Source organism: Myiozetetes cayanensis, unplaced genomic scaffold, assembly GCF_022539395.1.
Source record: "Myiozetetes cayanensis isolate MyiCay16 unplaced genomic scaffold, myiCay2020 scf9, whole genome shotgun sequence".
NCBI lineage: Eukaryota > Metazoa > Chordata > Aves > Passeriformes > Tyrannidae > Myiozetetes > Myiozetetes cayanensis.
Genome location: NW_026088185.1, coordinates 38,607,946 through 38,630,399, shown reverse-complemented (window position 1 = coordinate 38,630,399; position 22,454 = coordinate 38,607,946). Strand labels below are relative to the sequence as shown.

The window sequence follows — 22,454 nt, the reverse complement described above, 5'->3', positions numbered from 1 at the left end:
ACTGTCTCCTCTTCCCTGCAACTCTCCTTCTTCCAGGCAGACAAATACCAGGGCAGTCTATTTAAATGATTCCCCTTCAGCACCCTCCCACACCACCAGTCGTTCCAGTCGAGCTCTTTCCTCCCTCAACTGCGGATGTTTAAAGTTGGTATCACCAGTTACACTGCTCTCCTCCCGAGGAGGACAAACTACAGATTTATCCAATTCCATAAAACACTTTTTTAAAATGATCTATTGCTTTCCTAGTAATTCTTAATGCTTTTTTGACTGCAGAAAAGCTGATTTTTCAAAAGATGATTGTAATCTGTGCATTGCCTTCCTTTCCCTCCCATCAGCACCAAGTGGAACTGTACTGATCCTGGGGATTGCCCCACGCAGGTGCTGGACCTTGAACAGGTTACTGCATGCAGGAGGAACAGCTCCCAGAGCTCTCAAGGGCAGGGCACAGAACTGCAGCCGAGATGAAACTGGTTCTCTGACCTAGTCTAGTCTCAAATATCAGGTATGCTGATACTTTGTTTATTAATTAGAAGCTTTAATTGAAGTTTAATTTCAAAACTAATTAAAGATCTATTGCACATTTATGGTAGACTCTCCTAGCAGCCATCTCTTGACATTCACTGGTGGCAATTCCCTGATTTCAAAGGAAAGCTGTTCCCTTTCTCTGTTCAAGCATTATTGTATCACTAATTTAAGCCAACAAACATTTACTTCAAGGGCAGCAGCAGTATCTTTCACTTACACCTTAAACTCCAAACCCACATTTTTTTGGAACATCCTTTATAAATCAGTATTTTCATTCTTTTACTTGATCCTCCTAAATCAGAGTACAATCAACTACTACCCCTTTAAGAACATGAATACTGATTTACCTGTAAGATTACCAATTCAAGCAATGTTCATCGTAGCTTTACTGTAGGAGAAATTCAACTTACTGTGACAGTTTTTCATGTACTGCTCCCCATCATTGTCCTGCTGACAACTTTTTCCTTGTGCTGTTTGTTTCCGCTCTTTTATCCACCTTCTCCTCAATGAACTGTCATTAAGGAAGTTTCTGACTCCAAATGATCCAGTAGCTCTAGTTTGCCATTAATTTCAGGCACCTTAGTGATTTAAGATATAATTTCTTTCTTCCCTCGTTTTACAGCCAGAGTTAAATCACAGAATTAGCTGGGTTGGAAAAGACCTCTGAGATCATGAAGTCCAAGCCTTGATCCAACCCTGCCTTGGTTCCCAACCATGGCACTGATGCCACATCCAGTCTCATTTAAACACCCCCAGGGAATGGAGGGTGGTGACTCCACTCCCTCCCTGGGTAGCCCATTCCAATGCCTGATTACCCTCTCTGTAAATAATTTCTTCCTAATATCCAACCTAAACCTCCCCTGGCACAGGTTAAGACCGTGCCCTCTTGTCTTACTGAGAGCTGCCTGGGAGAAGAGACCGACCACCACCTTGATACAACCTCCTCTCAGGGAGTTGTAGAGAGGGATGAGGTCTCCCCTGAGCCTCCTCTTCAGGCTCAACAACCCCAGCTCCCTCAGCCTCTCCTCACAGGCCCTGTGTTCGAGTCCCTTCCTCAGCCTGGTTGTTCTTCCCTGCACCTGCTCCAGCCCCTCCATGTCCTTCTGACATGAGGGGCCCAGAGCTGGACACAGCACTCCAGGGGTGGCCTCCCCAGGGCTGAGTGCAGGGCAAGAATCCCTGCCCTACTCCTGCTGCCACTGATCCTGAGCCAGGCCAGGAGCCCTTGGCCCTCTTGGCCCCCTGACTGAACTGGGGCCAGAAACACTGGTACTCTCCAAGCTCTCCCAGCAGAGAGAAAGCTCCCACCTCCTACACAAATAACTAAAGCACAGTGTCACCCACCCTGGCTGTGCAGCTCTCCACGGCCCATGAGCTGTGCACACCTGTCCTACAGAGCAGCTCTATCCCCATGAGCTGGCACACCTTCATCATTTAACAAATTACCTAACCAGGAAAAACTATTTTTATCCACTGATCATACAAACATATTATCAGCAAACAGAGATGCAGGAGCAGACAAACATCAACAAGAGTAGACAAATTTCCTAGAAAAGTATATATGATGACCTCAAATAAAGATGTTTTCATGAACATTAGTGCAAGTAAGTATTGGTTAACTACAACTTTAATTTTTAAATTTATAACTGTGAAACACACTCAGAAAACTATTTTTAATTTACTAAGCATAATTTTTAACTAGAACTATTCAGACTCAATTAAACATTATGAAGAACTCTTCTCTAAAATCTGGGCAGCAGACAGTGAGTATACTCTTTAATCAGCAGTGAGAATAGTCAGTGTATTGCTTCAGTCTAGTAGATACTAAATAGAGTTTTATTTCAGGGAAATAAGTTATGCAAGAGTATCACCCAATTTATACTTGACCATCAACCTGTGCAGCTGTAGGAACAGAATTAAATGCAGAACCAATGACCACATGTCAAGGGACACTCTTTTTTCTGCTCTATTACACAGTTTCAAAGACTTAAAAAAAAAATTAATGATATTATTTACACTGAAAAACATGCCCCTAAGCAGCTGAAATCAGAATTTTGTTCTACCACTGGTTAGTTAACTTCATCACTACAGCCCAATCCTTTCCTCTTTCACTCACCATATCCTGAAAGATCTGTAACTTGCTATCATGCTACTAAAACATGGAGCTTTGAAATCAGAACATTAGTATCATCTTTGTACTATTCTTGCCCCAGATGTGAGGCAGTTAATTTATATTAAATCATCTTCCACTAGCTATAGTTTGTTCAGAGACTAAGGAACAGCACAGAATGTTTCTGTCAGCATCCTATTGCCTAGTTAGGTCTTTGTGCAAAATAATGACACATAAATGCCAATGCATTCCCAGTACTTTATAATCTTAAGAACTCTCCTCCTTTGGCTGTGAATCACAGTGGAATGACTTTGCAGTCACAGTGAATGTGGTTTTTCAGTCACCAGTTATCAACTGCTCATCATTTTCTGCAAGAGAACCAGTTAGCAGCTACTCCCCTATAAAAATGTGACTACCCTAAATCACAGAGTGAGGGGTTTGGTAAAATATTATCTCAAAGGCACCCAGAGTGCAGTAAGGTTTTCTCAACAGTAACAAAACTAAGAGTTATATCCTGACCTTCACTTAAGTCTTGGCCAAAAATCCCATTTCCTTCCCCTTTTCAAGGACTTCACCCATCATTTAAAGTTGTTTAGCACACAAACCACTTGTAGTAAGGGACAAAACATCAAAATACCATTCTGTGGCTCAAAACCTTTATGAGAACTGTCAAAACCAACCCAAAATTATGTAAGTATAAAGCAAGATTATTGCTTTTAAATTTTGAAAGGAGAAAAACCCACTATTGATAGGCAAGTTAACCCAAGAATACTTTTTACAAACTGTATTACCTATCCTACAGCAATTCTTTGAACAATGGTTTTTCTTTAATTTTATGTAAAATGGGTTGTTAACCAAGACATTTCTCAGTGCTGACAAAACCCACCTTTCAACACTCTCTGCTCCCAGACCTTATAACTCAAACCTGTTGAGTGTCTCCACAGGCAGCAGGAATATGGACAGTGTCACTTGGCTCCCCAGCTCTGCCCCCAGTGAACCCTGGTGATGCTGGTGTGCTGGAATGATCTCGATGCACAGAATGCTGATAAAAGGAGCCCATGGAGCCCCATATTTAGCCTGGCTCACGCACCACTGTGTTGGCACCACTGAGGACACAACCCCTTAAAATTAACAACTTCCTTGTCACTTCCACAGCAATTTGTCTATTAATACATTTATGTTCGGAGATAGGAGTGAAATAAATGAACTGCAAAAACACCCACTCTTACACAGTCATTAACATATGCATAAACAAAGGGTTTTGCAGCAGTCCTCTACCTGATACACTAATCATAAATAACTGGACTTAAGCATATTCAGATATTTCAGTACAAGTATTCGCAACATCAGTTAATCTTCTGCCATATGAAATAATATATTCTATTTAGTAACCAATTACCTTTTTTTCCCTGGGAACATGCACTGCTCTCGTTTTTGTTGCAAAAGTTCAATGTGATTTTCCTGTGTTGGTTTATGTAACATCTGTCAGTAACTGAGCTAACATGCTGTGCAGATTTGAGCGGCTCATTGTTTCATTTTACCTGGAGACTTCTTGTTTGCCCTGGCCTGCATGAGGTAGGCCTGGCGTGGCAGCAGGGGCGAGGACGGCAGGGACATCGAGACTCCCTTGGCCACGTTCATTCTGTAGGTGTCCTCGGGGCCTGGCTGGTCCCCCGGGGGCAAATCTGCATTGTGGCCAGATGTGGTTACAGCCTGCGAGGCATTCTCTGGGCAGCAATCACCTGCTGAAAATAGAATTTTGTCATCTGTTAGCTGATGTGCCAAAACAAACACCACAGAGTTGCACTGAAATACAAGCATTTAACACATGGGAGCGTTTGCCAGCGACAGCTGAGCATGACTGGTCTTACTGTGCCCCCTGCACTGCAGAATCCAGATAACCACCAGAAAAATGTAAATACAAGTAAGCAACATTTCCATTTAATGTACTACAGACCGAAAGGGGGGAGAAAAATCTCACTTTCAACAGTCAGTACTTTCCAGGTTTCTTTCTTAGAGGTAAGTTTCCAATGAAGATAAAAGTATTTTTATAGCTAAGAGGGTGTTTTAGGATCACTGTGATAGCCTGAAAGTCACGACCACCTGAAGGGTTGTTTACTGAACTAGTTAAGGGAAGAATTTAGTTGGGTTACCTGTCACAAAGAATGGAAAGGTAGATCATTAAAAGGTACACTCAGAGATGACCAGTCTAAGATGTTTTTTCACTTTGAGTAGAAATAAAGAGGCTAAGGATTTTTTTCTGGTTTTTTTTTTTTTTAATTTTGAAATTAAACTTTCACAACAGTTGATTCAAGATTTAACATTAGGTTTATTATTCTTTATTATTCAACACAGTAATGTAAGTTTGCTTCACAAGTTGTTGAAGAATGCACAGACAAATTTGTGACATTCCATTTTTCCTTTGAACATAAGCAAAAAGCAAGGAAATAGAACGGTAATGCTGCTAAATTTAATTAGAGAATACTGGAATTCTTGCTAACAGCTTTTTACTAGATACATTGCCAGGTTTTAAGTTGGAATTTGTATAAGTATTCCAAGTGGAATGCTGAGGGGTAGAGAGGTTCAAGGAGGTTAACAAGCTCACCTACAATTCCCTCACTTCTATTTTCCCTTTTATGATGACACAAACAATCTGTTTAATTCACTGTCTTCTTAGTTGACTTTTGAATTAATTTATCCTTCTCTACTGTATATGAAATGTTACAACATGGAAGAGAGTTGGACGGGGCTAAATAGCTCTAATCAGTACATTCAGATTATTTGATCATGACAGTAACTGGAAAGATATTTTACAGTCAATACATACGGACACCATTGCATCTTAGCAATTTTTGTGCCAGCAGTACTCCAGTCTTCCTTTTCCCTGACAGCCCTGCAGATACTGTGGGGAGCAGTCTTCCATGGCTCAGATTCTGAGACCAGTATGACTTAAAAACCGAAAATCTAAAATGTGTAGCACATAAATTCTCCTTTTCAATCACTTAATTTCCTAATTTCACAACAAACCTTTGCTCATTGCCACTCACATACCCATGGTGTTCAGACAGAACAGCTCTTCAGAGCAAAGAACACACCCTCAGAAAAGCCAACCCTACTGGCTCCAACCTACGGATGCCATATCCTCAGTGATGTGAACATGTTTAACAGGACTGTGCTCTGCTGAAGCAGAAACTCTCCTGTTATAAATGGGAATGGTGAGGATACTGCGGAATAGCAAACAGCTGTTAGACAAATGTCATTCCAAGAAAGCAGAAAGTCCTGCTGCTCTTCCAGGCCCTTTCTAAAGAGCTGTTAACCCACAACTCAGAGACCAGCTGGGAGCCCTTGGGAGCTCAGAACCCAGGGACACCAGGAACGGCAGGGAACCACCCCCAGCCCCTGGGACACTGCCCAGCCCCTGGCATGGGCCAGCCCTTCCTCCCCTCGAGATCCAGGAGCAGCTTTAATGGAGGGGCCTTGGAACAGCCCCCGTCCCTCACAGCTGCTGGATGAGGATCCCCTTCCCTCACACACCATGGGGGCACAGCAGGAAGAACCGCTCCATGAGAGGGCAGGGGCTCCCAGAGACAGTCCAGAGTCCCTGCCCAGGCACTGCCGGCATCTGGAGAGGGTTTGTGGCTCTGGAGCCCAGCCCCGGCCACAGGACAGGGCCCACAGATCTCTGAGGGACCCACACACACAGGGCAGCTCCACAGCCACATGAGGAACCTCACCTGTGGCTGGCTCCAGCTTGAGGGGTGGCAAGCTTCCTTTTACAGGCTTAGGACATCCTTTCCCAAGTCTCTAAATCGATCCTGTAGGTTTTATTTATCCTAATCCTACATTTTCTATTATGTGTAAATTGGGCTGATGACCAAATTTATATATTTCATCCACCTTACAGGAAAATTCCCATAAGATACCTGGATCTACATATATGACAAGACAGACCCAAAATTACCAAGCTTGTGGAATCCACCAGGTAATACATTTTGTTTCTAACATAGCAATTTGACATGATACCAGAAAAATGCATGAGAAACAGCTGTCCAAATACAATTTGTTACAATGCCTGAATATCGGCAGAGGCCACATGCTGATAAACACAGAAACCCCAAATTATTTGTTACTAACCTAAAGGTTAGTAACTTAAAATATTTTAGCTACCAGAACAATACTTTAAAATTACATGACATTCTTGGTGCCTACCCCAGTGCAAAACTGAAGATGCCAATTCTGGAATAGGAGAATGACCTCTCACAAGTTTGTTAACAATGTCAAACAAACACATAAGGGAAGGTCCTGTGAAACCCCACTTTCTCTTTTTTTTAAACCTCTGAGTTGTACATTTTCCACTGCCAAGTAGCCTCTGGACAAAAAGCTTTCATAAGCATCAATCAACACTGGAGTTCTTACTCAGTGGTCAAAGTAACCACAGAAACAACTTAATAGTTTTTAAAACCACACACAAAAAGCCTAAAGAATGGAAATCAAATCCCAGTTTAGTAGCACCTAGGGATGCAATTCAAAGGCATAATCTGATTAACAAACTACTTTTTTTCTTTAGATACAAAAAGATACAAGGATGGCTGACTAAAGTAATGATTTTGTAGAGTTTAACATCTTAAAAGAGAACCTGAACTTTAAACTAATTCTATTGAATAATGAAAAACTTTACAGGGTATATGTCAGTATTAAACATAATGAAATGCATCTAATTCTTCATTCAATGTAAGTTGCTTAGAAACCAGAAGAATGCCAACTACTTTATCAAAATATGTGTAAAAAGAATTTGGTGCAGATGTGGGAATTCAGATTATTTCAACACGAGGGAATAGGACCACAACCTTTACAACTGAGAGTTAAAACAACTCTGCAGTTGTCCCTGAGTCCCTGAGTCTGGATACTGAGAGTGACTGCAGAGCAGACAATGTTCCATGGATTCCCTTGGCAGGCCCTGCTGGGTTGGCCCATTTTGTCTTTCTCTCCCTTAACCTGTCTACTTAAGTGAAACGGAAGACTCTCAACCCACTTAAAAAAAATTGATCCAGAATTGTGCTACAGCAGAAGAAATCCTAAATTCTGCAGTTCTGTTCAAGATGTTTTGAAAAGAAAAAAAAGCACTAACACTGCAGGATGCTGCTGACCAAGAACCCGCCACATCGCCCCAAAGACATGAGAATGCAGCTCTGACCAGATTCCTGTGGTATGAACTAGAAACCAAGGAAGGAGCAAAAATTCTGCCATGTAACAGCTGCAAACTTTGCACTTTGTAACACGTTTGGGGTAGGAGACTGGAATGTGGCAAACCCTGGGTAAATTGCTAAGGACCCTTGGGCAGGGGGAACGTTCATGGGGCTGGTCTGGGGCTGTGTCCGAGGCCACTGGTAGCTCATGCTGGCAGACCTTGGAGCCCAGCACACTGTCCAGTGAGGGCAGGAGAGGGATTGGAGCCCTCTACACGGTAAAGACAACCAGAGCAGACCCCCCATCCAGCTCAGTCCCAAAGGCACGCGGGTGTTCTGCCCGTGAACAGCCCCGGCAATCCTGCTGGAACAGGGCGATGGTGCCTCTGTCAGCCACCACAGTCCTGCTGCTGCCACACAGAGCAGTGCAGGCTGCCCAGGGCACTGCCCAGGCCCCACCCCTGGGCTCTCCAAAGCCGAGGGACCCAGCGCTGGGATCCTGCGGTGCTGCACTGTGACAGCTCCCGCAGGCACAGCCGCCACTGGCACTGCACAAATCCTGGGGAATCTTCACCTGGATGACCCCAGAGGGTGAGCAGGAGCTGTAATTCCCTGCTACTCCAGAGCGAGCACAATGGTCCGAGGTGAGATGGAATTAACCCCCTGGCACAGGAGGGTGGCAGCCGGGTTGTTCCCTGAGCTGCTTCACATGAGGCCTCCAGTCCCTGCCCAGCACGTGTGCCATGATCCCTCTGTGGGAACTGCTGGAGAACAGCACAGACAGCAACTGTACCACCCACACTATGGAGAGACTGCAACAGGAACAGCCAGCATTCACATGTGCTCACATGTCACTGCTGTCTTACCCAACTCTGCTGCAGAATGTGTTACACCCTAACCATGTCAGTAAGAGACGAGACTTACAGGTATGTTTGGAAGGAAATTACAAGTGGGAAAAAGAAAACAGTATGAGTAAAGCCATCCATCTGGAAAGCCCCTTCTAGAATGAGGCATCACTATGTCCAAGTAGCAAGAAACTCGAACCAAGAAACCAGTGGGTTTGGTATTTTAAAAACACAGTTTTTCATGTTTTTGCCATCAGCGTGCTTGCAGAAACCGTGGGTAGAGTCCTTCTCAAATCTTTGTTCGTGAAGCCCAGCCATGATGATGATGATTTTGATGTTCCATTTGAGTCCAATCTTTCAATAGAACTGACAGGCAAGTGTACCCAGAACTCTCCAATGGCTCAGAGACTGTGTGTAAGGTGCTTAATTTTAACTGCCAAACACTGATCATTGCCCTTTAAAGGTTCTGCGTCTTTGGAAACCGAAAAGCTTCCCTGGGTGCTTGTACATACCCTGCAGGAGAGGGCACTCCAGGAGGGCATGGGGCCAGTGTCCCAGTCTGCCCAGTTAGGGCAGGGCAACCAGTCACACCACTACCCACACTGACCATCCCTGCTCAGCAGGGCAGTCCACAGTCAGCCTTCTGGGGCAGGAAACATGGAAATGGCATGGAAAATACATGCATGAGGGAAGAGCAACAATTTATTTGCTCTTGAGACTCTGGAGAGACCAGAAAACGAGAGAAACTAGCATGGAATGGGGAGAAAACTCATTACAGCCTGAGTAAAGGAAGCAGTGAAGTGCACTGAGTGAGAAACAACCCAGGCACCATCAGAATAAAAGGTTTAAATGGACAACCTTTGCCAACTCTGCTTGTACTTGACATTATTTGCCCACTTTCTGGCACTTATTTCTGAACTCTGGATTACTTTTTCAGTACACAAAATACTAATGTTCTCTTGCAGTTCTTATTTTAAAAACCAATCAATTTTTAGAGAAGAGGTTATTCGGACCACTGAAGTGATTTCTATGTGTTTCAAGGGCAGAATCTCTTTCTTTGGGGGCTGGGGAGGGGAAGGTTTGTTTATGGGTACATGGGATACACCACTGGAATTAGCTTCTGGGAAAAGACATTCACCACATTAAATACTCAGCGCTCAGCAGAAAAGTTTAAACTCTTAAACTGACAAGAGCAGCAGAAAGTGGGCAAAGCAACACAGAATAATCAAAACCATATTTTAAGCATGAAACAATGCTTCTTCTGTTGTAAGATATTTTTAGAGTAACAACAAAAAGTCAAACTGAAACTTGAAAGTATTCCAGTCCAAGTTCAATGTTCCAGACAGTGGATGTGTACTCCATGCACCACAAAGTCCCTTTGCACTTAAAATTCAAAGCCTAATATCACAGAGGGTTTGGACAGAAAAAGCCAATTAGATTTGCACATTTAGTTTTAAAATGCACACTTGTTTTATTTAATCGCCTTTCCATTTGCCAGAATGGTACTGAAGGTTTGATGCTCTCAGCTGGGTTCTGAGCGTGTCAGCCAGAAAGCTGAGTGAGACGCAGTGCAAGACAGGTGGGTGCAACCATGCCTTTAGCCAGCCACGGTCAGCTGAGAGTCAGACCTTCACTGCTGAGGGCAAGTAAAAACACTCACTTCTAAAATAAAGATTAAGGAGTGGGTCTCAGGAAAAGATCAGGCCTTTTTGCACAGTAACTTCCCTTTTTTTGAGAGTAGCAATTTAGTTGCCATTAGCAATAAAAATAAAAAACCCCAAACTCAACGTCAGTGAATTTCTGCACATTTCTGTTTATCGCTCCAAGTGCTGCACGTCAGACTCCTAACGAGGGCCTTGGCTGAAAGGAGATGGAAAAACGGGAATGGCAGAACATCGCACAAGCAATCACAGCTTACGCTTTTGAAACACATTTTATTTTCAAAAAGAACACTAAGTAGAATCTCAATTTCTTCACTGTATCTGATGACATGACAAAAAAAGGGAAGAAATTTCAGATTTCATCCTACTTTTTTTCGGTATAAAATGTTCCTAAAGAGCAAGGTAGACAAACAAAATAACTAACAATACTCCCACCTACAACAGAACATAATGCAGAAATAAAGCATCCAGTCTATACCAACATTCAAAAGTCTGTACACTCAAATGTTTAAGTCAAAGATACTTATACAAAGATACTTGAACACAAGAAGAAGGAAACCCAAAACAAACTAAGTCTCAAAGCATATTGTAAAAATTTAAGTCTGATCTACCAAAACTGGATCAAAGCAGATCCAAGAAAGATTTATTAATATGGACCCTTCCAGTCGACCAAATTCAAAAGCTCTGATTCTGCAGGAATCACTGAAAGCCCGACACATAAATACATAGGCACTTCAATACCTTTTATTTCAGAAATTAAATCCACCCATCTTGTTTCTCCAGATTCTCTACCTTTAAAGCATTATGTGCTACATTCTAATCACTATCTTTTTGTTGACATAATAATCTGTCCCTTGTTATCTGAGCACTACATTAACATCTAACAAGCCTTTAAGCTGGAAAACCTAAAAGTCCCAATTACTTACCACATTAAATTTCTACCGACATCAACGAAGTTTTCATGCATACCATGTACTACATTTGATGTTCAACTTCTGATGGGATTTAGTGCAGGAAGAGCACTGCAAACTAAGCACAATACTGCCATTATTCGTGTTCCTTCAGGCCTGATATTGGGTCAACAGAACGACAATGCTCATGCTACTAAAAAGCCATCTGAAATAACCGAGCATGTTCTGTAGAAACTTAATATACAGGATTTTCCTTTCTTTTTAAATTGAAATACTTTACACGTATTTTATATTGAATGAGCTTTTGCTTAGTAAGTAAAAAAAAAAAAAAAGGCAGAATCTTGAATGCAGACAAGTTGCTGACTTTAGGACAGTTAAATAAAACAAACCTAATTATATAATGGAAAGCCGTTGGTAGTACAGAAATCCAACAGGAAATACTAATACAAACCTACCTCTGAAGCATTTTTAAGCATTTAAGAATGAGTAGAACTTCTAAAACAATGACAACTAAGAAGTACTTTTTGTTTATATTCTGAAGCTTATTGTGTATAATCTTTATATCATCACCTCATCACAGACACAGACAAGCTCTGCAGGCAACCCTGTTGAACTTGAGTCTGGACAACAGTCTTTAGCTTCGGTTTCTTGAACTGTGACACTAATACACGAAGTTTCTGTGCTATATTAAAATAAGAAAGGCTCCTTCCAAGAGAGACCAGGGGCAGAAAATCTCCCAGTGGTTACAGAGGTCAGTTTAAAAACCTCGAGGAAAGAAACCGGACAACAAGCAAACCTCAATCAACTATGAAAACACAGGAGAGAGAGTAGGGAGACACAATTCCATGGTAGGCAGGAAGAGATGCAGGGCAGAAATAAGGCACAGTTGAGATTATCTTAAATCTAGAAAATAAAGGCCAAGAGCAAGGAAGGAGAATGTGTGCCCTCAGCAGAGGTCACAGGGCCCAGCGAGTTACACCAGAGACACCTCTCAGAGAATCCCTACAGCACTTGGAAACTCCGCAAAGAGCTAATATTTACTTGATAATAATAACGTGACAAAGAGGAGAAAATACCACATTTTTACTTTGTTTCTGAGACTGAATGAAAACCTCGAGAAACAAGGGGAAACCATGGGAGTAATTGCTGAACATTTTCAGCTCAGTGTACATGAGACACCATAAATGCACCGACTACCTTCTGGCACACAAGAATTAATCTTCCTGTTTACTCTCTTCCTGCTTGGTTTCAAACATTCTCAAAATAGTTTTCTGTTCCTTTAATATGACAGGTGCAGACTGTGGGTTTTTCCCCCTCAGGTTCTGTCCTTTACCAAGTATGTACATCCATAATAGAAGGAAGGACAAGACAAAAGAAAAATCAATTTACGGATATTTCTGTTGCATGGAAGTAACTATGTCTGAAGCAGCGTAAAGACAGGTTGCCTCAAGCAGCAGAAAACCAGAAAAAAATCTGGATGCAGAAAAAAGTTTGGTCAAAAAATTGTTTTATTTGGAATTCTTTTCCTTTGGCACATCCATTTGTCTAAGTGGGATACCAACCAACAACCTTGTCCTCAAATCCACCTTTAGAAATACATTCCGTTAGTTCTGTTTGTAAAAGCTGCTCTACCCATGAACAACTTGCTGCCAATACAACTCTTTTCACCTGTGTCCACATGTTTGCACATATTGATAAGTATGTGCATGTTTGAACATGTTAAATTTGCATCATTTCCATTTTGCCTAATCCTACAACAGCCACCTACCTACCTACTTAGCAATGCCTCCCAGCCACACCTAAATGAGCTATTTTAACAGAACAATTTCAGAATTCTCACTGAAGCAATGGTAGGTTTTGAGCCCAATTACAGATCTCCAGCTACTGCTTTTGGTGCAGCCCAAGGCATCGTTTGGCAGGCGCCATTCCCAGGGGAGAAGTTGTTTTGACAAAGACACTCTACCAGTCTTCAGCACAGCACTTCGGTCTCTCTCCCAAAGCATCAACACCATGTCTTGCAACCCTCTTTTTCAAGATGACCCTGAATTAAAAAAGTTATTAAAAACTGCAATCCCCATCCTGAGCAGGTAGATTTCATAAATGTTATGCGCAGCATCAGGTCTTCAGCCCTTATGTCAGAGCAAATGAGAAATTCTAATGTTAACATACACACAAGCTATTAAAAAAAATCCCAGTCCTAATTTCTTTTTGTTCTTTAACCCTTTTACAGACTTTTCAATACAACAGCTGTGCCTTCAATTCAGGAAAAACCCCACCTCTCCTATTTGCACTGATTCCACAAGGCTACCAGCTGTAAAACCAATAAACAGAGTTAACACACAAACAGGAAGTTCTATTCAGTCAAACAGGAATCATCCCACTCGGATCTGAATTACAGACTTCCAGGCATTCCTTTCATGCAACCCATGGGACGACTAGGGTTACCTCAGTTTAAGAAAAAGCTATTGCAGTTTAGCCTAAGCCTCTTCCAATCTAACCCACTGAAACGTGGTCAAGTTGCTGCTCATGGCCCCACTGTCCCTCCTGCCCTGGCTGGGATGCCCAGTACAACCCGTGCAGATTTTACTGCCTTATACCTACTCAGCATCACTCCTAAACCAGGGATACATTATAAAAAGACCCCAGTAAGTCTTCCCAGTTGGGTTTGGGGCGGCCCTACAGGAGCTGCGCTCTCTGCCTCCTTCCTCCCACATTCCCAAGCTCTGAAAAAAACTGAAAACTTTTCCAAAGCTTCATCAACAAAAGAATCAAGTTCACATGCCCACTAAGCTGACACAAACACCTAAATTTACTACTGCATTACTTTCTCCAGGAGTGGCTCAAAGGATGGCCATTTCCACATCAACTCTGCTGTCTCTGGAGTCAGCTCTCATTGCTGGTGAGCATTTCCACCCTCTCCAGGGAGCAGGACATTTTAAGAGCTTTTCCTGCTATTACAGACTCAAAGGGCCATGAAGTGGGACAACTCCACAGTCAAAAAACTCCTGCCATTTCCCATGTTTTGAGTTTAAGCACCAGAGAGAGGAGTGAGCAAAAAAAAAAAGCTCTACAAAGATCAATGTGCTTTGCCTTGCTTCACATCTTTTCTAAAATGGAGAAATGTCTTACAGCCAAAGAGCTGGAAAGTCATTTGGAACAAAAGAGAAAACTATTAAACTGGACGTAGCTTTACAGGAAGTCCTGCAGGTAATACAAAATGGAATACATGGATTTCTTTTAAACTTTCCACACCATCTTCAAATCTAAAATAAGTAAAAATCTCTGGAATCCACTGTATAAATTACTTCCTTCCTTTTAAAAAGCAGTCCCTGCACTCCTTCTTACTCTAGCTCTCTCCAGCCAGGCATTACTCATCAGTTTTTCCCACTACTTTGGTTTCCATAACATCCAATTTATACATGAACTCTGTTGGTAAAAGAGAAACAGAACAAAACAAACAAAAAGCCCAACAAAAAAGAAACCAAAAATCCAACAAAACAAAAAAACCAAACAAAACTGAAACCAAAACACTTCCCAGCCTCTAACTCCTTCCTTGGTGTTCAGAAATACAGCAGCATTGTATTTGTAAAAATAAATGGACAAAATCCTTTCTTTTGCACACGTTAATCCAGACGCATGTCATGAGATCCTAAAACAAAAAATGTGTTTTCTGACCTACGGGAAAAAGACTTCTCAAGCTTCAGATTTTAATCAAAGCCTGGTCAGAGGAGCTCTGTTCCAAACAGCCTAATTTTCCTTTTGAGCTTAAACCAATTTCCATCTAGTATTTTAAGGAAAAATGTACCAGTGAAAGCCTCACCACAGGAATCTTTAGCCCACTCTGTTTAAACAACTCCAGCTGGTAAGTCCAAGTCAGCAGCACACACAAAAGTACCAGGATGCCTTTCGTCTTGCTCTGTGATCACTCCTGTGCATCTCGGATCTACTGTCAATGTTTTTTCTGGTCAGCACAGCAAACATCACCCAGTCACTTACAAAGGAACTCTGGCAGAGTGCAAACTTCACAAGACCACAAAAATTTCCTGAAGAACACATCAGCTGCCAGATGAACACACAACAGCATTTTGCAAAAGAACACTGCAAATACCCTCCACTTGCAGGACTCAGGGTAACTGCAGAGGTTCAAAAGCTGCAGTCCAAGACATGCACATAACTTGCTTGTCCAAGAAAGTAGGACTGCACTGCTTACAAGTTCCAGCAAACAAAGATGTGGCAGCTGTATTACACTCTGGGTTTTATACATTAAAGAAGCATTTGGGTTTGCTTTTATTTATTCTGGGAGTAGGAAATCCATTTTGCAAGGAGTGTAAATGCACTCTTATGGGTAATTTAGGATCTAACTCAACAGAAAATCGGATGGATTAGTCTACATGAATAGTCTGAAGTTAAAAGCGTATCTGTATCTGTGAAGAACAGGTAATTTTCCCTCAGGTCCAGGAGTTTTCAACCACTGCAGCAAAAACTAAATTCAGCACACCAGACACAGAACAGGTAGGGCTCATGCCAGCCCCAACACCTGCACATCCACAGCATCTGCTCCTCCTCAAAGGGAACTGCTGGGCCTTCACTGCCCTTGGGAACTGCAATGACAGCTCTTGGTACCTATCTTCCTGGAAGGCGACGCAGGTAAGTAGTGGCCTAGTAAATTCACAGTAAGCTTTATTTTAAGTAAGATTTGTTGATGATTAATTTTATCTTCAAAAATACCTGTAGTTAAAGCAAAAACTAAAACATAATAGAATCTTGGTAACCAGTTTAATAACTTTTCATCGAAATTTTTTTCAATTAATTTTTTTCCCAATACATGCATAATAAAAATTCTATCACCCACACTACGTAATCAGAGGGTTTTAATGCATAAGTAGTTTCAAATGCATTTCTGTAGCTGAGGGCTCTGCAGCCCTGGCCCTGGGCTGTGTTGAAGTTGGCAGCACAGTACACATCACATTAATATTCATACCTGGATCTTTCTTGGTCCCTTTTCCACCCTCTCGGCTCTTTTTTAAAACTGCCTTTAACATTTTAAATGTCGCTCCTGGAGGATAATGGAGAGAAACAAAAATAAATGCAAAGTCAGTAACATCCACTCACAGAAATCCAAACAAAATACAGACAGGATCAATACAAACAGAACAGTGAGGTCATCAGGAGAAACTTTCTGGTAGTGACATTTATTTCTTACAACTTCACTAGGTTAAGAAAAGTCCTGATGCATGAGGAATGTTTTAATACTTCAGTAAGCAACTAAGAGTTCACTGTCTTCTGGTACAGAAAAATAATGCAGCATTCTCCACATTCCACATCTCCATTACATACAAGGCTGAGCCTGCGTCAGCTGCTGTAAGACACTCCAGCACAAATAAACCAGAATTAAGGGCTAACTCCTGCCTGGCATTCAGAGCTGACTGGGAGTGGCAGGAGCAGCCTGATGTCAGCTGGGAGTGCCAAGTACAGGAGTGGAGAACAGGGGGACAACAGGCGCCACCCCTGCCCTGTCCCTCACACATGGAGTGGCACAGAGACAGTGGAACAAGAACAAACTGCTCTGTCCCTGCAGTGCCCCCCTGCCCTGCGAGTACACACTTTGCCTTCCTCACCTCACACCTAACAGTCAGCTGAACTGAGCACCACTGCAGACTGCACAGGAATACAGAGTGTAAGAAAAATACATTTGGGCTGTTAAACCTGGAAGACAATTGAGTTGTTTCAGATAACTATCTTCAGTTACAAACCAAGGAAAACAGAATTAAAGGAATTATGAAGAGTTCTTCTTTCTCAAAAAGCTTTCTAAGAGCATCTGTGACTTGTGATTTCATTTGTTTTCTCTACTGAAAAATTGCAAAGATATCTCATTTTAGAATATACGCAGTACAAATATGCAACAAAGAGGGGAAAAAAAAGTAATCTGCCAGACTGCCATAAACACCACGTGAAGGCAACAGGAAAACAAAAAGCCTTCCATCCAAAAAATAGGGATGCTTCAGAAAGTTCACTTCATTTCATGAAATAAAGTAGAAAAAAAATCAGTACAACAGAATTTCTTCTGCTCCTATGAATAGCCTGAAGCACACACACTAACACTAGCAAGAAGACTGGAACGTTTCCAGAGCCTGGATCATATTCCACATGTGGCTTCCTGACAGCTCCACACACACCACAGGTTGGTTCCCACTCATCCAGGGAACATCCCCAGCAGGTTGTGCTGACAGCAGCAGTGCCTGGTCCCACACACCCCAGGCCACAGGGCAGCAAATGCTCCAGCTCCTGAGCTCTGCACCACTGCCACACACACCAGAGAGACACTGCTACTGCCCTCCCTCCTATCCCTGCTATCCCTGCCCACCGCCATCCCTGCTGATCCCTGCCCACCACCATCCCTGCTGATCCCTGCCCACCACCATCCCTGCCATCCCTGCCCACCACCATCCCTGCCATCCCTGCCCACCACCATCCCTGCCATCCCTGCCCACCACCATCCCTGCTATCCCTGCCCACCACCATCCCTGCTGATCCCTGTTATCCCTGCCCACCACCATCCCTGCTATCCCCGCCCACTGCCAGAGCAAACAGGTTTAGCAGCACTTACAGGTGTTTTCCAAAGAATGTAAATTCATCAACCCTCCCCAGTTTCAGCATCAAAAAAGCCCATGAACCCCCCCTCAAAACAGGATCATCTAACTGAAAAATGGAATAAACTAATAGGAAACGAATTATGATTATTTCTTGAATAAAAACCATCAATAAATTTATCCAAATTAACATCACTATACTACACTAGAATGCTGAATGCCAACTGGGAAGGGTGAAGCCTCTTTTTTTTTTAAACACATTCCCTCCATGTGCTTACACTGCCAGTGATGGGCACCAGTCATGTTCTACAGCCAAAGGCTACATGTCCATTCTCAGCACACCATGTCCAAGAGGCTGGACTGAAAGAACATGGTCAATGACACTCCCCTTATCACTGCTCAATATTTTTTACAATAAGGAAATACCTCCTAGATTTGCACCACAAGATCATGAGAAAGAACAACTAAATGTGGGCATTCCTCGCTTGTCTGCATGGGCTGGATACAGAGACAATCCACAACACTAAAGAACTTTCTGAGAGTAAGAAACAGCCCTGACAACTAGAAACATTCAGTGAAGAAAACTGTTCAATCATACAATCGAGGCTGAAACATTATGCATAAGAATGGGAAGTCCAATTCCAGCTGCAGAGACATTCTTAATTTGGTATTCCATAACTTTTCCCCAGCTTTGAAACATTAGTGTTTCCCCTAAAATCACTCAGTATTTCTATTGCTGGTATGCTGTACAACACATTTTACTGACAGGCATTTTAAACTCTTAAGTCATGCAGAATGACAGTGACTTTACTAAAACTCAGTGGACACCACCACACGAACAAGGAAGAAATAACCTACCTAAAGTCCTGCTGAAGTTCACAGAGCAGGTCTCATCTAACTCTGCCTTATAGAGACCACTGGATGCACTTTTTGTTGGTTTTTTTTCCAAAAGTGGTGGAGCTTAGTGGTATGTGATCAGAACAATAAATACAAGAGGGTAATTATGAAAGAACTTGGTTTCACATGGTTGAATCCTCGCAGGGAGCCTGCTGCAAGTGGAGACAATGACATGGTTGCAAGAAAACTGGATCTTTCTTTAATAAAATACGGTAACAATAAAGTACAACATTTACAGGCCTTGAAGAAAACCTGCACAGCAGCTCAAAGAGAGAAGAAATGTGAGTTTAAATAAAGTCAGTGGAAAAAATAAGGGGGGCAGATCGGAACCCAATGGACAAAGAGGCAACAGGTACCGAGGGAAAGCCGGGAGGCTCCCTCTGAAGGCCAGGAACATCTCCTCCTGGGAGGGGACCAGCTCTCAGGAGACAGGCAGGACATCTCCTGCTCCAAAGGGAACATCCCAGCAAGTGGCAGAATAAAACCATTCCAGAAGCCAGAAGTACTTCAGGAGAAAGTGCATTCCTAATCACTCCATCTTACTCTCAATGGCAAATGCTTCCCACTACTACAAGATCTAAAAATTCTAATTATCAGATTCCAAAAGGAAAGAAAACCAACTCTGAGCCCTTCTTCTAAATGCACAAGCACCCTCTCCCAGACAACCTCCTAAGCTACAACATAAACACAATAAAAGTTTCAATGTATTTGTTACACACTGCTTTTTAAATAAGTAGATTTTTTTCTTTTCCATACAAAAAACATTTGCCATGTTAGAAAGCCTGCATTATGCAAGGGTTAAGATCTGGAGCCGTTAACAAACTTCAAAATCTGAGAAAGGTATTTTACATGCATAGCTAGAACAGACGGGCAATAAAAAAACAAAAACAAAAGACATGAAAACCCATGTATTATATTTAACTTATTTTGCAAACATGACAAGTATATATTTTCTATTAACTGAACAGAGAGGCTTGATATAGAACTGAAACTTCACAGTATATGTCATTCCTATTCTTAGGATATAGACAAGTGGTAATGAGAGATCAAATAAAAGGAATCAAGGACAATTCCATCCTAGATTTTCTCTTCTTGGAACTGAGGTCAACTTCCCTACTGTGCAAACAGTTCTTCCTGGATCTATTCCAACACAGAACAGAACTGGCATGCAAGATGGTTGCTTACTCACACCACATTCCACGGAGATAAAAAAGATGGCTTTTACCTGGAAGCAAAGGCCATTTCCTTCCTTCTCTATAAAATGATATGCGAAATGAAAGGTGAGCGCTTCCAAGGCAACTCAGCTTTTGCTTTGTGAGTACACACATGGGCAGGGCTGGAGCAGCAAAACCAGAGCAGTGAAATGTGCTGTTACTTTGCAAGCTGAAAGGTCTGAAAATCAGCGGCTTCTGAAGTACTGCTACAGCCTGGGATCCAGGGTGACATCCCTCCCATTCCAGACTGCATGGGAGAACACTGAGGGAATGAACTGAATACTCCACCTTAAACATACTGATTACATACAGTGTTTTAAAAATTAAAAAAAAAGCAAAACCAAACCCAAAAGATGCACCAAACTCATTTGTACCTACTGTGACACCTACTGACATACATCCCAAAGCATTTCAGCTTCACAAAAAGCATTTCTTCATACCCATCTTTCACACTTCAGGAAGACTGATCAAATTGAACAGCAAGAGTGTGCATTTATACTGCATTTATATCATTTCTTGAACCAGGCATGGGACCTGGACCTGATTTTGCTTTAAAGACACCTGTATTAATAGGATATTTTCCAGTAATGCTGGAACCTAGTCTTTCTAAGCACACTGTATGGCCTCTCTCCCCACAACTAAGCTGAAGTAAAATATTTCCCTGTCAGATTTCAGGAACCCTTTCAGCTATGGCAATTTTTTCACCTCAGTAAACAATTCCAGTTCAGATTTTCTTGGTTTCAATTTTTAAATTCTGCCATGAAACAACCTGCTGTTGTTTGATTGGGGGTTGTTTGTTTGGTTTTATTTGCATTTCTCTAAAGAGTTGAAAATCTTTTAAAAACAATCATTTCCATTTTAAACTGGATACCAGATGTGGATTTGTGATCCCAGGGTGACACTGTCCCAACAGAACCCTTTTGCCTGTGGAACTGTCAGCTGCAGACAGCGCTGGATTCCCCAGCTCACACGGGTGCTGCCCTCCCACCAGCTCAACTGTCTGTCTTCAGATCCACAAGACATTCCATACAACTGCTTCCTGCTCAGAGCAGGAAGGGCAGGGGCAGAAAGTCCCCTGACTCCGCAGCTTGTATGGTCAGCTTTTTCTGAGGGACTCCAGAGCACAGTCAGCTGTATAAAACACAAGTGCTGGCTCGTGGTGAGGGTCAGCAGCACAGGCACGTGCAACAGGTCACTTCACTGTTGACCTTCACAAATGAAGTACTCTGCTACCTGGGGAATCCCCTCTGAAAAGCTGAGACTGGAAAAAATCTCTCCACATTTTCACTCAGCCTTTGAGTCTCTCCTTAAAACTCAACAGTTGTCTTGCATGAGAATATTTTCCGTACAAAGCACTGAAGACACCAACACTAGGAAGCAGATGACTCACAGCTCCCGTTTGCATTCACAACTTTTATTCCACCTGCCTTTCCTCTGCAGTGGGTTATTTTCAAAGATCTACCCACGGGAGTTCAGCACTTCTGCAGAGGTCAAATAAACTAATCCTACCCAGTTGGTAACCACCTGAGTCAATGCCCATGAACTCCACACGCTCCACCTGCTTCTCTCCCAGTTGTGATGTTCAGGCTCTCTTATTTAAATCCTGAAAACCAGTTAACATTTCTTTACAAAGAAATAAAGGGTACAACATCTTAGTCTACTCTTTGCACAGAAGTGCTTATGGATTAACCACATTTCATTGTGGGATTTATCAAATATATATTTCAAATAATCTGTATTTTTAAAAGTGTATTTTTTATTTTTGAATGCAGAGATTCAAACATTTGAATCCCAAAATCCCAACTTTTACAGAAAACTGCTTTCACTGCCTTCAAACACATTCAGATTGTCATTGTTTACACACAGAAAAGTCTCAACATTTCCCTTTTCCGGAAAATTCAAATTCCTTTAGCTCAACTGTAGATTTGAAACAAGAGCAAAACACGGCAAAACACAATACCTAAAGTAGCAAGGTGTTACTGATATAACAGAAATCAAGACAGTAAGGAAAAATCCTTTCAAAAGACTACATTTTGAATCATCAGTATCTGGCATTTTACAATAAACAGAGGGCATATCCCCAGATCTAAGAGGCTCCTGATTCAAGAATGAACACACATTTGAAGAGCACTGTGGTTTTACTTTTGTTTTTTAAGGTACAACTTCTGATGAGATACATTTGTTTTATTATGATTCAAATGCATGAATGAAAATGATACAACATACAGAAGAGGTCTGCCTCTGACTTCATGCCACAAAGTAGAAAGTGGCAGATATGATGTTTCCAGTGAGCTTTATGTAGTCAAGACCCACTGAAGTTAAATAGCTATTACTGAAATGTTTTATACAACCCCCTAAACAATTACTGTCTTTACACTATGTAGCTGTTTCTCATGCAGGAAAATCAATACAGGTACCAAACTAACAAGCTATACTGCATTTGTGTCATTTGCTCTTCACTCAGCAACCTAATTATTATTAAACTCACCTATGAGATACTCTACATTTTCCCCTC

General features: G+C 42.0%; 1 protein-coding gene across 7 annotated transcripts in view; it reads right to left on the bottom strand.

Moving 5' to 3' along the window:
• Window positions 1-22,454, bottom strand: part of TANC1 (tetratricopeptide repeat, ankyrin repeat and coiled-coil containing 1) — a 67,135-nt gene that overhangs the window by 30,919 nt on the left and 13,762 nt on the right. For 3 of the 7 annotated variants that reach the window (XM_050340364.1, XM_050340366.1, XM_050340365.1), the window contains exons 2-3: window positions 16,220-16,294; window positions 4,177-4,377 (exon numbers count right to left, since the gene is read on the bottom strand). In XM_050340364.1, coding sequence (XP_050196321.1) covers window positions 4,177-4,377; window positions 16,220-16,280 — 262 coding nt within the window. In that variant the 5' untranslated portion in view covers window positions 16,281-16,294. Of the gene's footprint in view, window positions 1-4,176; window positions 4,381-16,219; window positions 16,295-22,454 lie in introns of all 7 variants that reach the window. The other 4 variants (XM_050340361.1, XM_050340362.1, XM_050340367.1 and 1 more) reach the window with 2 other exon arrangements.